This window comes from Megalobrama amblycephala, linkage group LG21, assembly GCF_018812025.1.
Source record: "Megalobrama amblycephala isolate DHTTF-2021 linkage group LG21, ASM1881202v1, whole genome shotgun sequence".
NCBI lineage: Eukaryota > Metazoa > Chordata > Actinopteri > Cypriniformes > Xenocyprididae > Megalobrama > Megalobrama amblycephala.
In genome coordinates this window covers 22,609,926-22,627,521 of record NC_063064.1, presented here as the reverse complement: position 1 = coordinate 22,627,521, position 17,596 = coordinate 22,609,926, and the positions used below count along the sequence as shown (strand labels likewise).

At 37.3% G+C, this 17,596-nt stretch overlaps 1 protein-coding gene across 1 annotated transcript in view; it reads left to right on the top strand.

The window, feature by feature from the left end:
- The first annotated feature begins 4,248 nt into the window (after window positions 1-4,248).
- septin9b (septin 9b) overlaps window positions 4,249-17,596 on the top strand; it is a 93,896-nt gene continuing 80,548 nt past the window's right edge. The window contains exon 1 of the mRNA XM_048173485.1: window positions 4,249-4,288. Within this exon, the coding sequence (XP_048029442.1) occupies window positions 4,264-4,288 (25 nt within the window). The 5' untranslated portion in view covers window positions 4,249-4,263. The remainder of the gene's footprint in view (window positions 4,289-17,596) is intronic.

The following is a 17,596-nucleotide window of genomic DNA, read 5'->3' as shown; positions in this document are numbered from 1 at the left end:
TAAGGGAGAAAACGGAATACAGGGGAAAGCTATTTACACATAATAGTCAATGTATTATTATTGACAATTGAAATTATAATTAGGCTTTCCCTTATGTGGCAACTACAATTGAAGCAATCTTGTGTACAGTATTGGTAGAGGTCGAGGGTATCCTCAACTCTAAGCCACTCGGTTATGTTTCATCAAATGTTGCCGACCCGGACCCAGTCACACCAAATCTATTGCTAATGAGTCGTGATGCATCGCTCCCATAAGCAATCTATTCATCTAGTGATCTGTTAGGGCGAAGAAGGTGGTAACAGCCAAATTCTAGCTGATCACTTTTGGGTTAACTTCATCTGGCATTACTTGCCAAGCCTACAGCCCCGCCAAAAATGGCAGAAGGACAATGCCAATCTAAGTAATGGTCAGATCGTCATGATAGTGGATCCACAGTTGCCCTGAGCTTTGTGGCCTATTGGCAGAGTGACTAATACCTATGCAAGAGTAGATAATCACATGCGCACCGCAGAAGTACAAGTAAAAGGACAGACTTATCTTTGGCCTGTTGCCCGGTTAGTTAAGTTGCCATCATGAGAGGATGAGGAAGAAGAAAATAATCACTGATACTAAGATTTTCATAACAAATTACAAATGTATATACTAAATTTGGCGGTCGCAATATAGGAAAGTCTATCCCTTTAATTGCACTTTCATATTTGACCACTAGAGTGTGCATGTACATTTTTTTTTTTTTTTTTTTTTTTTTTTTATTGCAACCCAATTGCTCATCAAAGTGACCTGTACTTATGTGCCCAACTTTGTTAAAATGTTTTGGATGCAACTCTCCGAGCCCTTACTCTCTTACTCCCTTACTCACATGGAGTCACTGGTTCTCAAGAACTATCTGAACAATCCAGAGGTTCCACCTCTACAGGAGGTAACCGTTGTGCGTGTTGCTAGATGGGTGGTGCATCCCCAGTGTTTCTACAATGCTGTACCAACTTCGTCTGCCCGACATCACTGGCTGAGGTGACAAAGATGTTATAATGGCATTCCATCACTCACCATAATTTCTGCTTCTGGAGTTCCTCCAAACCCTCACTACTTCTCTGCAGACAGATTTTGCCACTTGCATTGAAACTGGGCTCTCCCCACCTTGACTCCAGTTCCCATTATCAAAGACAGAAGGTGATGGAATGGAAACCGGCCATATAGAATTAAAGTGACGTCTGTGACGTTTTGCACTTTCCCAGGAGAAACAGTTAGGATGAGAATCCAGTTTGCAGGCATCCAACGGGCTGTGGTTTATTTCCTGAATGTTTACAATCTCAAAACGGGTATCAGGAGGTGTCTTAACTTTCCCAAAAACAACAAAATGCAAAAAGAGCTTGACTAACTTAACTTCTTAACTTTATAACAGAGAATAAACACTGTCATTGCCACAATTTAAATAAATAAATAAATAAATAAATAAATAAATATAATTTGGGGTATAATGGTCCACAGAAGTCACGGTTCGGTATGTACCTCGGTTTTGTTGTCATGGTTCGGTACAATTTCTGTACAATAGGAAAAATGGTCACACTTTAGTTTAGGGTCCAATTCTTACTATTAACTAACTATTAACTATAATTTTGCCTCAATAAACCCCTAATTACTGCTTATTAATGGTTAGTAAGGTAGCTGGGAAGGATTATGGGATGTAGAATATGGTCATGCAGAATAAGGCATTAATATCTGCTTTATAAGAAACAGCAAATACCCTAGTAATATGCATGCTAATAAGCAACTAGTTAATAGTGAGAATTGGACCATAAACTAAAGCGTTACCAGAGAAGGGGAACAAATCTACAATGTTAGGTTTCTTTTATTTTATTTTGAACAGACAGTAGTGCAAATCACGGTTTGTTCCACCTAGCAGCATTTAGTCCCTTAGTACAGCCTCCTTTAGCGTATTATCCACTAAGCAGTAAACAGAATGCAGTTCTGCATAGGTCTGTTTTTTTTTTTTTTTTTTTTTTTTTTTTGTGTGCAGGGCTTATAAAAAACAAAAGATATTTGGTCACAATCAGCTATAAAACTGAAAAGTGCCTCATGTTTTAAAAGTACAAAATACATAGAATAATGGAAAATAAAACTTGTGCATTAGGAGTGTTACAGTTTGCTCGACTTAAATGATATTTAAACATTTAAAGCTTAAGCCCAACCCTCCTATACCTATAATTGTTTGTGTTCCGCTCCGTTTTGTGCACAGCGCTCAAGTCTTTAATGTATGCGCAGTTCTTCTTCTGCTCTTTTTCCTGTTGTGGCTGTTAGCAAACAGTGCAGTATCCCCCCACCCCCCTTGGATTGGAGCAATGTGAAATGGAAATGTGAATACTTTTTAACAAAATAAGAGGGATCATACAAAATGCATGTTTTTTTATTTAGTACTGTCCTGAATAAGATATTTTACATTAAAGATGTTTACATATAGTCCACAAGACAAAAACAATAGCTGAATTTATAAAAAAATTACCCCATTCAAAAGTTGATGTACCCTTGATTCTTAATACTACGTGTTCACAAACTGTGATCAGAGTCTTCATGAATGAACATAAACAAATGTTCAACAATATCATGCTAAGACAGCTGCCAGACACCTCTTACGGGGCAGGAAGGGGGACCTTCTGCACCCACCTCCGTTAAGGTTGACTTTAACCACCAAACTCATTCCTAAGGTTTAGTCAAGGACTGCCCCCCCCCCCCCCCCCCAAAAAAAATAAATAAATAAAAAATAAAAAATTTTAGGACCTCCCGGATGCAGCAGCAGTGCCTGAAACAAAGACAGGCCACATATATCTATTTAAATCCATTCATACCTATGTTTTGAAACCTTCAACTGATATAAACTGCAACACATCCACTTTATCTTTCATGCAAACTACAGTTTATGTTAATGGTTAGTAACTGTTAACACAACAGTTCACAGGACGGACCTCTTAACAGATAAATTAATGCATGGATGATGTTTCTTATTGTGTTTAAAAACTGTTCAATGCCTTTAATAACGTGAATATGGTTTGGAAAAAGAATAGTGCATGGGTAAATCGTTAAATACACTGTTTTAACTCTGTACTTTATATACGCAAATGAGTTCCACACAAGGGCGGGCAACACTGTGGCTATTTCTGACACCAGCGGCCAATCACACTCCAGATACCATCTGGTACACTCATAATAATAACACCTTAAGTGACAAAGTGACTAGGCCTACATCATCTGTGACTTAAGTATGACTGCTTCATTTTTATCTTCTTCCTCTGTCCAGTCCATCAATTTCCACCACTGACCCTTGCTTAGCTCCAAACTCACTTAGCTCGTAAACATACTTCATAACTAGAAATAAATAACCTGTTAAAGAATTTGTTATTTCTCAGTTGTAACTTGCTTTAGATAAAAGCATCTGCTAAATGAATAAATGTAAACATGACATTATTATGCAATCATTTAAGAAATTTCTCCATATATAGGACCTTTCTGGCATATAAGGTTCTTTAAAATTGAGTCAAGGATCCTAAGGTTGATTTGTTTGTATGATTGTAGCGTGGTTTGTAACTTGCGGTATGTGTTGTTAGAAACACAATGAACGAGTCTTTCAGAAGCTCTGAAGCTACATAACAATTGCGACATCTTCTGGTCTTATACGTGTAAGTGCAATAAATGATAAAATGATTTGAAAGTTGCATGCATTTTTATTAAAGGATATTAGGGGTCCTTGGATTGGCAGTGAGTGTGGGCTCTTGAATAGGTCTAAGCACTGTAATCATCAAACGGGTCCTTGACAGCTATGTCAGCACCGGAAGCGCTCCCAAATGTCAAGACCCCATATCGCAAGTCTAATAATGCTGCCTCCATCGCTCCATCGCATTGCTTTAATTGAATTTTATTCATGAAGTCAATTTAGTGAATTAATGAATAGCCTTGAAACAAAAACAGGGAATTGCAAGAGAGCCACCGAATCCCTCTTGCATTGGGTTATGTGTAAAAAGCGCGCTCCTGGCAGATGTGATGCGCGCGCCCTATACGTAGTGTTATCATGCCTCACGCTCTATCTGACAAGTGGAAGATGCTTGCTGGCGCGCTCCAGACAACAAGAGCAGCGTGGATAACGGGACGCCAAGACACTCTTCTTGAAAATATTTACCAATAATAATAATAATAATAACAATAACAAATACATCTAAAAATATTGTTGTTAAATAAATAAAACAATTAGTGTCATTAAAGTGGTTATTGAAGATGAAGAAAACTACTTCGCATCAAGGTAAGACCTTCATCTTTCATTATGCGTACAGTATGTGGCTTTAAAAAGATTTTCATTAGGAGATATTGGACGACCATTTCTTTTTCTTTCTTTCTTTCTTTCTTTCTTTCTTTCTTGCTTCCTTCCTTTGAAGGCTAGGGTTATAAAGCATTTTCTACATTATCTTTTTTTGCTCTTCCTGCTCACTTTATCTTGGGGCTTTCTTCCAAGAGCTCTATTAATATACTCAAGCATGAGGCCAGCTGACCTCTATTCCTAAATGCAGAAGACACTTAAATGGAAGGTGAAAGCAGAGCCACATCAATCAGACCACATGTTGAACTAATGCTCTATGAAAATGGAATATTTCCTCTATTTATGTATGAGCTTATTTTGTGGACATGATTCAGAGAATATGACGAAAATATAATTATAGACATTTCTCAGTCTGAACTGTGGTCCTTGTGTCTTCAGCAGCCCCCAAATAACTTTTACACACAACTCCTCATACATACATATTTATCTCTGAATACTGAAGTGATAATTTTACAAATATTTCATTTTATTTCATGAAAGCAGCTTGATATTCCAGTATCTGAAACCAGGTACACACAAATGGACTGTTATGCTTGAGTTAATCTAGGGGCCATCTAATATATTTGGACACTAAGTCACTCAGTCCTGAGTACATCTTTTATATTGTTAAAACTGCCAGAAGGAGAATCAGTGGTCTAGATAGTAATGGTTGTTTCAGGAACAAAACTGATATTCAGGCAACATTTATAGAAAGAACTGAATTCAGGTCATGAAATCATCCAAAGGTTATGCTTAAGCTAAATGTATTGTGCTAGAATATATGCAAATTACATTTTAATCTTTAAAGCTTTAAAGCAGAGGTGATATGTGACCAAAAACCACACTCTTAAGAAAAGTACTCAAAAATAATATCCACTGTACTGTATTAAAACAATGGAATTTTCAGTATTGAATTTTCAGTTTGAATCTTAACAGTATCTTGCCAGATTTTTTTCTTACAGTGTGGAGATGTTCACAGAATTATTTCCTATAATGCCAAAAGCAGTTAGAGAAGTTAAGTAATCCCTTAGAAAATATTCATGAACAAATAATCAGAAGAGTGATTTTACATTATAACTGCAATGGATTTTGTAAATAATAAGAATAGTATGTAGATGTCACATATGTCAGCTGCTCTTCTATCAACAGAATAATGGGGATCTTGTTAGCATTCCTTTATAATGATGTTAAAAAGTGTTTATTTGATTGCTTAATATTTTTCAAAGATTAAAAATCCCCTACACTCTATATTTTATCAAGCAGTTGCTTCCCTCACCATTGCATCTAAGACTGAGGAACTGTACTTACTCCTTTGCAAGACTGGAATTAACATTGTAACAGGAAGTGACTCATGACTTATTAGCTCTCTGCAGTCCCTTTCCACTGCTATGAGCTAGTTTTCCTGGAATGTCATTTTTGCTACAGTTATGCAGTCTAGACTTTATGAAAAGAATTCTTTATTCATGAATAATATATTTCTTTATTTTTTATCAGAATAACTTTATTCATTCTCTCTTGCTATGACATAATTTGCTGCTGGCTAATAAGGTTATACATAAATAGCTCTTGAAGCGTGCAGCTAATGCATGATGTCACGACTGAAAAAGCTTTTGAACAGATGGAAAAAAACAGGTCATGTTGTTATTGTTTTTTGCTTATGGTAGGTCATTAGGCATGAACATTTAGCCAAAACCACATTCCAGATTCTTGTTAGGAGACTGTTCCTAAGTTTGTTTCCACAGCCCTGTTGGCTTATGGAGTGTTTATTTCAGGATCTCTCCTATGTTTATCATCACAGATAATCACAAGTGTTGCATGTTCAAAAAATCAGAACCAATGTAAAGAAAGTTTTAAGGCAAAGTACGGGTCAGAAATTAACCAGGGCTCCAGGCAATATATATATAGTCTTTTATTATTGTAACAACAGGCAATTACATGATACATGGTTTACATTTACATTCTTATTTGCACAAACACACTTAACAGTTACATACACTGGACAAAATTATAAACGCAACACTTTTTGTTTTTGCCCCCTGTTTTTGCCCCCATTTTTCATGAGCTGAACTCAAAGATCTAAGACTTTTTCTATGTACACAAAAGGTCTATTTTTTATACATATTGTTCTCAAATCTGTCTAAATCTGTGTTAGTGAGCACTTCTCCTTTGCCGAGATAATCCATCCACCTCACAGGTGTGGCATATCAAGATGCTGATTAGACAGCATGATTATTGCACAGGTGTGCCTTAGGCTGGCTCTAAAATGTGCAGTTTTATCACACAGCACAATGCCACAGATGTCGCAAGTTTTGAGGGAGCGTGCAATTGGCATGTTGACTGCAGGAATGTCCACCAGAGCTGTTGCCCATGAATTGAAAGTTCATTTCTCTACCATAAGCCGTCTCCAAAGGCGTTTCAGAGAATTTGGCAGTACATCCAACCGGCCTCACAACCGCAGACCAGCCCAGGACCTCCACATCCAGCATCTTCACCTCCAAGATCGTCTGAGACCAGCCATCCGGACAGCTGCTGCAACAATCGGTTTGCATAATCAAATAATTTCTGCACAAACTGTCAGAAACCGTCTCAGGGCTGCTCTGCATGCTCGTCGTCCTCATCGAGGTCTCGACCTGACTGCAGTTCATCGTCGTAACCAACTTGAGTGGGCAAATGCTCACATTTGATGCCGTCTGGCACTTTGGAGAGGTGTTCTCTTCACAGATGAATCCCGGTTTTCACTGTACAGGGCAGATGGCAGACAGCTTGTATGGCGTTGTGTGGGTGAGCGGTTTGCTGATGTCAACGTTGTGGACAGAGTGGCCCATGGTGGCGGTGGGGTTATGGTATGGGCGGGCGTATGTTATGGACAAAGAACACAGGTGCATTTTATTGATGGCATTTTGAATGCACAGAGATACCATGATGAGATCCTGAGGCCCATTGTTGTGCCATTTATCCACGACCATCACCTCATGTTGCAGCATGATAAAGCACGGTCCCATGTTGCAAGGATCTGTACACAATTCCTGGAAGCTGAAAACATCCCAGTTCTTGCATGGCCAGCATACTCATCAGACATGTTACCCATTGAGCATATTTGGGATGCTCTGGATCGGCGTATACGACAGCGTGTTCTAGTTCCTGCCAATATCCTGCAACTTCGCACAGCCATTGAAGAAGAGTGGACCGACATTCCACAGGCCACAATAAACAACCTGATCAACTCTATGTGTTGCACTGCGTGAGGCAAATGGTGGTCATACCAGATACTGACCGGCTTTGATACTGTTTTCGGCTTTTAGTTCAGCTCATGAAAAATGGGAAAATGAAAAAAAGTGTTGCGTTTATAATTTTGTTCAGTGTATAAAGATGACATTCATTTTTAGATATCAATGCCATATGTGCTCATATCATTAGCCATGATTAATTTATTTAGTGATAATATATTAATAACATGGGTTCATGGGCATGTGAGCTCCAAATGTCAGTCCCCATCAAGCAACCTGCTTTCTTCCTGAGTCCTATCCCTATTGTTTCCACCGGCTGTGATGTGAAGACCACATGTCCCAAGATTCTACGCTCAAACTTGACGTCATCAAGCTACGCCTTTGTTTTGAATAGGCCTCTAGCGACCTCTAGCGGACAGAAATCCTACATACTGCACATTTAAATCATATTTTTCAAAAAATATATTAATTTCTTTAAACATAAACATAAATTAAAAATGTACCTTTAATTATTATACCTTTTAAACCTAAACCTTTAGCTCAGAACTTGCAGGTAACATACAAAGACCTAATGCTTAAAGAATGAAGATTGTCTGGATTCTTATTCTAATTAATAGTTACGTAACTCTCAAGGTCATGCTTAGTGCTTTCATATTTAGAGTTGTGTGCTCTGCCAAAAAAGTGTGGGCAAGTCTGTGGAGCCTGTGGCCAAAATCCACATGAGAGGAGTTTGTCTCGGCCCTGCTGCTGCTGTAGATAGACATTAGCAATTTGACTAGCTACATGGTCAACGGAGAGAGCCAACACATGATTTTCACCCGAGCTACCGATAGCATAATTGCAGTTTTTTGCCTTGACATATCTAAATAAATATGTCAGAAAAGCTTCTTTTTTTAAAGCAAATATGTAGCAAACATTCAGTCTTTTCCCAGTTTGTAAGTCATGTATGAGCATAACACATCATGGCACTGCACATGGTATTATTGACTTAGAAAGTAGTCCGATTTAAAGGTTCATATGGATAAATTTTTTCTGTTAAACGGATTGTTTAAAATCGACAATTCTTTAGGATCAAGCTCAATCGGAATGAATGGCCCGGTACCAATGGCACCCTAAACCCTCACGGTCTTCCTCTGTGTCTGCACTTTCGTGACGTAATGTCGCTTTGACTGCTGGGTAGAATTCCTCTGCGTAGCTCGCAGACTTGCGGGCTCAGCAGAAGTGTGCATCGAGGGTGCATAGCGGCCGCAAAAGGGGTGCTCGTAACCACCCTTCTGAAAACTAAAATGATGAATGGGACACCCTACGGTCTCGTGGACTTAACGGACATATGCATGTAGCGGCCACATGAAGTGCGCCATTTGGGACGTAGCCATTGAGGTGTTAAAATCAAGGCTTTTCAGTCTGATTGAACCATCATTATAACCGTTATAATTGGATTATCAGGTTGCATGTAAACATAGTGTTATTTGATAGTTAACAATTCTTTGTAGGTTATAATCAAAGATTATTTATAGATTAAAGTCAAATAAACTTTAATAGGGTGATTCCTCATGCAAAAAACGAAAACATGGAAAATTTACCTCCATACACATTTTTCTCCAGGCCATGTTTAGATTTTGTTATACAGGTAAAATTTTGAATTTGTACAGAATTGTCAGGGCCCATTTAACACAGGTTCATACAGAATACACAAACGGAGAAGCATCCCTTCTCTTGCTCATCACAGAATACATATACCTCTTTTATTATGTTTAGTGACCATCAGACCAAATGTTTTATTATTAGACATGTAGAACATCTACATGTCAGCTAACTCTTACTAAAGTATAAGTAGACTGTTAGGTATTGGGGTTTGGGTTATGTAATAAGTTGACATAGTTGCTGTCAGCAAAGGGTAGCAGAAATACAGAAAAAATACAGAAAAGTGTTGGATCTATTTGCAAGCAGTAACCTTTAAACAAAATAAACTCAAAATCACAAACAGTGTTGTATATATGTTGTATACCAAGAAACACAATGTACTAAATGAGGTAATTAACAAGAACACATGAGGGCATATCAAACACTATGGCAACAGATGACAGAGACAAAAGAAAACTGAACTAGGAACAGAGCAAAACTAACAGGCTAACAACTCAAACAAAACATATACGACAGCGATGTTTTTCCTTTGTGTGTTTACAGACGACAACGCTGTCAAAGTAATCCCTATTCACATGGATCCACAAAAACTATTAAAAACGCTGTATTATGCATGTCAGGCCAGAAGTTGGCGATGTCACTTTGTAAAGAAAAGCTACATGCCTATAGAGTGAACACACACATGCGCATGACTTCACTGTTTTCACAAAATTGCGTTTTTGTAGATTCACAGTAGTTTTATGTTTTTTAGTAGAAAACGTGTTGTGTAAACAACCTCTCAAACCCAGAAACAGACGTAACAATTTCAAAGTTACTCATTGTTAGTAGAATGTGTAAAGGACCATCGAAACGAAGCGTTAACCATTTGGCAGTCGTTGGAGAGAGGAAACCAGTCTGCACTAATCACAAGCCTCACCATTCATTAGAGGGCATCAATTAGCTAGTATGTGGTGGCAAAATGAAGGTTGTCCAAATGGGACAAGAGGAGGAATGACACACAGACCATGATCTAGAAAAAAATCCATTACTTTAATGAATGTGCTTCATCTTGAAGAAATTCTTGGTATTTTTCCACAATTGTTTTTTTTTTTTTTTCTCCTATATGCACTTAAAAGTCCTTTTATTTGCCCTTTTCTATTCATTAAATCACTCCATCACATCCCTTTATTGCTTCTGTCTTGACATCACCCTTTCTTCTTGTATATCTCATTCTTTTCTGACTAGTTCCTTTGCTTCTATAAGCATTGCCCCCCTGCAGCCCTGCCATCAGACTTAGCCGGTCACTGCATGCTTATATAACAAAATGTCTGAATCATGCTTGTAGGTCAGAGTGTTTGGGGCTGTAAGGAATGTGCACTTTAGTTACACTGATGCTGATGCTATTTGTGGATTTATCTGCATCTCTGTTTTGTGCATGGATGCTCTTGCACACGTGCCTCTGTCCATCTGCTTTCCTGAAAAAGAAAAGGGGGAAAAAAAAACATAAGCATGTGTGTGTGTGTGTGTGTGTGCACATGTGTGTTTACAGGATGTTCATTCATGCAAGAGGAATGTGCTTTGATAACAGGCTGCAGGAGATTGTGTTGTGTGCATGTGTGAATCAGGCTTGATGGCAGTGCTGAAAGGTATGGCAGAGATCTCCTCTGTCTCGTCCATGAGTTGATAAAAGCTTGGGGCCTTCCCGATTTTCCCCAGCCACTGCTCATCCAGCACAGCCAGAAGAGTGTGTGCCCAGAATATGACTTTATAAATATCCCTGTTACTGTGCCATTAATTTCAATGACGTGTCATCATAGGCGCTGTGGTAGCCAGACTTTAAATCCATGCACTATATAGCTTCTCACTTGTCTTAGTTGACAGTTTTGCAAGGTAAAATGAAAAATGATGGAAAGAAGCACAAAAGAGATGATGTCTCTTTAATGTCTCAATTGTTTCGCTTAGACAAAAGTAAGAATGAAGTGTAAAGACTTTTGCTAAAGCCTTTTCTGATAATTTCACATCTTCTCAGAAGTGCTCTCTGCAATATTTTACACATGATTTGTAAAACAGCAATCAAAAGTGAGAGAATTCTTATGAACTTGAACATTCCACATCAAATACTACAAACCTGATTCCAAAAAAGTTGGGATACTGTACAAATTGTGAATAAAAACAGAATGCAATGATGTGGAAGTTTCAAATTTCAATATTTTATTCAGAATACAACATAGATGACATATCAAATGTTTAAACTGAGAAAATGTATAATTTTAACCCTTTCGCACGTAAGTTTAAAATATTCTGGCTGACCCCCCAGCGTGAGTTTTTTTAAGGCGACCGTTATTTAGAACGTATCACTTTATGGTTTCCATGGTGACGCGTCATTGCTTGTTACGTGACACACCGCAGCGCTGTATGACTGATGATCTGCTTTCATTTAATTTTTCCTTTTTTATTCAAAATATTCACAAATTTGTTAACTATAGCATGAAATATATAATATTCCGATTGCCAAATATGTGCAAGTGAATGTGTTTTGCTGTTTAAACACCTTTATGACGATCGCGTTAGTTGAGCCATATGAGCAATGGGCGCCGCCATGTTAGTTTGCACCGCGCAGAGAATCGGATCTGTTGGATTTACAACCCGTGAATTTATCCACTTCTCCCGAAATACATGAAAGTAAGTGTGCCGGTGAACTGGGGAAGAATAGAGTAAGCTTTTAAGTTACTTTCACAATGTGTATCTGATATGAATTAAACGTGTTGTCAAGTTATAATGGAAAGGGTTGTTATTTCCGCTTCTATAGACAACATTGTGTATTTTACAAACTCTAAATATATTGTTTTGTTAGTACTCATGTGTATTTAAATGTCTGAAACCTGAAATGAACATTATTTGGTTGAAAACACTGCATATATGTGATATATGAAAAGCGCTGCGCGCGTCCGTCTCTTGTTTAGCGCCAGTTAAAGCGCGCACGCACATTTGAATTTGGCAGTTGATCACGTAATGCACTGAACGTTCTAATCACACCGGTGTGATCGTACGCTCCTGGGGCCAGACAAGACTGATCACGAGAGGTGGGTAGTAACGAAGTACATTTACTTCGTTACATTTACTTGAGTAGTTTTTTGGAAAATTTGTACTTTTTAGAGTAGATTAAAATGTGGGTACTTTTACTTTAACTTGTGTAATATGTAATGAAAAATCTGTACTTTTACTTTATTTTAATTCAATACTGTACATGTTAAGAAATGCGTAGTTTATTCCATGCGCGCTGTCTCTTTTTTCATGAACGATGCCCCATTCACAAATGAATCACTCTTTTGAGTCGATTCTTTTCAAAGACTTGATCAAACAAGTTGGTAAAGCTGTCTAAATTGATTCGCGAATCAGTTTGAATGATTTGTTCAGTTCCTGTACGCGCTGAATCGTTTGAAGCGGTTTCTCACTGGGAGCGGATGAAGTGGCAGTGGACCTACAGTCAATTAAAAGCAAATCTGCAAATGCATACAGTTGTTTGCCAGCGATGAAGATCTTTATTAGTTGAGCTGCGTATGCTGTCTGTGAACAATTCCACAGGTAAGTTACGTTAGGCCTATCGATTTCATTTGATTTTACTTCATGATACAGCCGAGCCAATAGCCGACATTTTACAACCAAACAGATTATTACGTCACTATAACAAAAGTATGTAGTATTTCTTTACCGTTTTTATGGGCATATATCTTAATTTATACATTAATTTATACATATACTATTGCGCAATGGCGGCGCCAGCGACCTGTTCGTCTTGAAAATGAACGCTTTGCGTTGACACAGTTAAGCAGTTTACACGCGCCTGCTGAAATATACATTTGATTACATTTTGGAGAACAGCCCGAAGAAGATCCGTCAATGTTTATTTGATCATTGTTTGTGTCAAGTTCAGGTATGAGCGCGAGCACATGTAAAGAGTTTTCTCTCTTCTTTAAAATGTAACGTTAGCTGTATACGTTATTAATATAGTAACGATACATTCGGGTTACAGATGCTAGAAATAATGCTTGTCTCTTCTATGTTTGTTTGTTGCAAACAGTGTTGGGGAAAGTTACTTTTAAAAGTAATGCATTACAATATTGCGTTACTCCCTAAAAAAGTAACTAATTGCGTTACTTTGTTACTTTTTATGAAAAGTAATGCGTTACTTTACTTTTGCGTTACTTTTTCTCACCGGGGCTGGGCTTGCTTGTTTGTTTGTTTTTTAATAACAACAAAAAAGTTATATTTTTGGCAAAAAGGCCCTTTCACGCCAAAAGTGAAATCAATAAGCCTTAGGCTGAAGGAAAAGCATATTTACACCTGTTTTTATTCATTTTGAGGAATACTGAATGATTTCGTGCAAGTGAGATGAGTAAATGCATGTTCACATTTAGTCTAGAACTACAATAACCATCATTGCTTACACAGCGCACACAATATCTCTGCACTGTATTCCTCTCAACATGGGGACAACATGTCAGTCAATAAATGTGAAAAAGTAACTTGCGTTACTTATTTGAAAAAGTAACTTAGATATTTTGTTGTAAATTGAAAAAGTAATGCGTTACTTTACTAGTTACTTGAAAAAGTAATCTGATTACGTAACTCAAGTTACTTGTAATGCGTTACCCCCAACACTGGTTGCAAAGATATCTAATTATGAAAATAAATTAAATATCTATTTAAATAATAAACATTAAATAATAACATGCTATTGTGTGTGTGTGTGTGTGTGTGTGTGTGTGTGTAGCCTATATATATATCAGGGTACCCGCGGGGTCTTAAAAGCATTGAAAAAGTCTTAAATTTGATAATCTAAAATTAAGGCCTTAATAGCCTTGAATTTGGTATACAAAGTCTTGGATTTCGTTACAAAGGTCTTATTTTTATTTTTTTTATTTTTTAACTTTTCCTAGGATTAAGTTCATACCGTAACAAAATGAACTGTTACTAGTGTAGGCTAATTAAAAATTCATGCAGCGTAATGTTGAGTGCACCTCGCGCTCCACGTCATAGCAGTAAGCGCGAAAGCTCGCGCACCCGTTACTATGGTTACTAGGCAAGTGAGGTAAATTACTAGAGATGAGCCGGATACTCGGCTGAAACGAGTATCCGGTACGGATAAAGCACTTCTGCCGAGTACGAGTATTATACGAGTAATACGAGTCAATATCTGTGCTCGGATTGAATGAAAATCATCATTGGGTAGCTGATTGTGTCAGCGTTCTGTGATAGTCTAGTCCAGTGGTCTCAAACTGCCGGCCCGCGGGCCATTTACGGCCCGCAACTGATCTCAAAAATAAAACATAATCCGGCCCGCTAAATTATTATTATTATTATAATTATTATTCTCTAGTACGCGTCACATACGCGGCCGCGCCGGCATTCTCCTTCTTTTCAATGCGCTTTCGCTCCCGTGGCGTCTGTCGTTGCTATGCAACCATGAGCCGCGCTCTCAACCGCGTCGCTTCTATTATGAGCGCGCTTGCCTAAATTACAGTAAAAGCACTCGACTTTAAGTCACGAGCGTCGTTTTAAATCACCGAAACGCGTCCGATGCTACCATGTCAAGAAACAGAAGAGTGTACAAATGTATTTAAGGGTTGTATTTGTTCTGTACAGTGTTGTTCAGTGCAAGATTTTAATTTTATTTAAGCTAGCATGAAGTAAAGGAAAACAGCCTACTTCCACTAAATGTTAAAAACTAATAACAATGAGAGATTTTTATTTTTTGGCAAAAGTTGATATATATAGCTTCAGTTTTTTTGTTTATTTCTGACCCCTCCATGGCATCTATGAGTGTTGCTGGTTTTGTTCCTAAATTACTAATTTTTTTTATTCCATGCACCTTGTTGGATGTGAGAAGTTGCACCAGACTATTGCAATTAATAGTATTATATTAGTAGTATTATATTAGTATATTAGTAGTATTACATCAATTACATTAGTAGTATTACATCAATTACATCATAGTATTAGCCTATATAATTATATTACACTCTGTAACAATGAGAGAGACACTGCTGTTTACATTTAGTAGGCCTATGGTAAATAAAATATTTATAGTAGGTATAAAAATATATGCCGAATTAATTATTTTCTAGGGTTCAAAATTTATACAGATTTGACATTTTTCCCTCATACTTCTGTCAGAATGGGTACGAAGTTGGCATTGAATTTCATTTAAAATGGTATTAAAAAGGTCTTAAAAAGCCTTGAATTTCATTTGGAGGATCCTGGGGTACCCTGATATATATATATATATATATATATATATATATATATATATATATATATATATAAAAGTAACTAGTAACGAGCTACTTGAGTAAGATTTTTATTGGATACTTTTTTACTCTTACTCAAGTAGGATTATTACTTTCACTTTTACTTTGAGTAAATATTTCTATAAGTACTTGTACTTTTACTTGAGTACAGTTTTTGGATACTCTACCCACCTCTGCTGATCACACCGGTGTGATCGTACGTGTTAAAGGGTTAAGGGAAAAATAAGTTGCTTTTAAATTTCATGGCATCAACACATCTCAAAAAAGTTGGGACAAGGCCATGTTTACCACTGTGTGGCATCCCCTCTTCTTTTTATAACAGTCTGCAAACGTCTGGGGACTGAGGAGACAAGTTGCTCAAGTTTAGGAATAGGAATGTTGTCCCATTCTTGTCTAATACAGGCTTCTAGTTGCTCAACTGTCTTAGGTCTTCTTTGTCGCATCTTCCTCTTTATGATACGCCAAATGTTTTCTATGGGTGAAAGATCTGGACTGCAGGCTGGCCATTTCAGTACCCGGATCCTTCTTCTACGCAGCATTGATGTTGTAATTGATGCAGTATGTGGTCTGGCATTGTCATGTTGGAAAATGCAAGGTCTTCCCTGAAAGAGACGACGTCTGGATGGGAGCATGTGTTGTTTCTAGAACTTGGATATACCTTTCAGCATTGATGGTGCCTTTCCAGATGTGTAAGCTGCCCATGCCACATGCACTCATGCAACCCCATACCATCAGAGATGCAGGCTTCTGAACTGAGCGCTGATAACAACTTGGGTTGTCCTTGTCCCCTTTAGTCCGGATGACATGGCGTTCCAGTTTTCCAAAAATAACTTAAAATTTTGATTCGTCTGACCACAGAACAGTTTTCTACTTTGCCATAGTCCATTTTAAATGAGCCTTGGCCCAGAGAAAATGCCTGCGTTTCTGGATCATGTTTAGATATGGCTTCTTTTTTGACCTATAGAGTTTTAGCCGGCAACGGCGAATGGCACGGTGGATTGTGTTCACCGACAATGTTTTCTGGAAGTATTCCTGAGCCCATGTTGTGATTTCCATTACAGTAGCATAATGTAATTCTATTGTGAATTGTTTAAAAATTAAAAGATTAAAAGATTATCTTATATAATATATTATTAATTTAAAATCATTAATAATTCAAATGCAATTTTATATACTTAACAAAATAAATGAGTAAATATTTTCTTTTTTTATGCCTTTCCTTGGAAAAAAATAATTAAAAATAAATAAATAAACAAACCTGCAGCCCCCTGAGGGTCTTCGGATGCCATTATTTAACACCATTATAAGAAATCTGAGGATTCTATTGTTATCACCTGCATTTTTTTTTTTTTTTTTTTTTGTTACCTGCTGTTTTAACCACTTTTATGATCCTTGAACAAATATTTGTAGCACACTACTGGGATTTTGCCAAGTGTTTTTAAGAAGCACACCCTCTAATTTAATCTCTGCTGTAATGCCTGTAAAAATACCTTTCTTTTTTAACCTATTTTATAATACTTTCCTAAAATACCTTTCTATCTTTCTTCTTTATCTGATGTCTTTCCTCTGTAGCTACACACTCTGCTTTTTAAGATCCAAGTTTAATTTAAAGTATGATTTAAAAAGAAACTGTTTTAGTAGTAGTGAACCACTGATATTTAGATGTCTTTTACCCTGTGAGAAGATTTATATCAACAGCATGTTAGAGCAAAAGAAATACTGTATTTCCTAAAAAAGCCAATTATTTCTAGTACCAGATTATTATAGGCTTATTTCTTCTGCGTCATCAGTGACCCAGAAGGAATAATCATCATCATATGGTAGAGTGATATGAGGCCTTTTTTATTCTTTGGAAATGGAGAGTAGGTCTTGAATCCTGATGCATATACGCTAATCAGAGTCCCACGCTACATTTGATCTTAGATGTGTGAGGTTTAGGTCATAGGTCATCATGATTTTATTTTGAGTAATGACATGTAGATTATGGGCACTGCTTTCACTGCAGGAATTTCACTGTGTTCATTGTCACTGACAGCCTTAAAGCTTATCTTAATGCACAGTGATGCAATAACATTTTTCTTGAATGCTGTTCA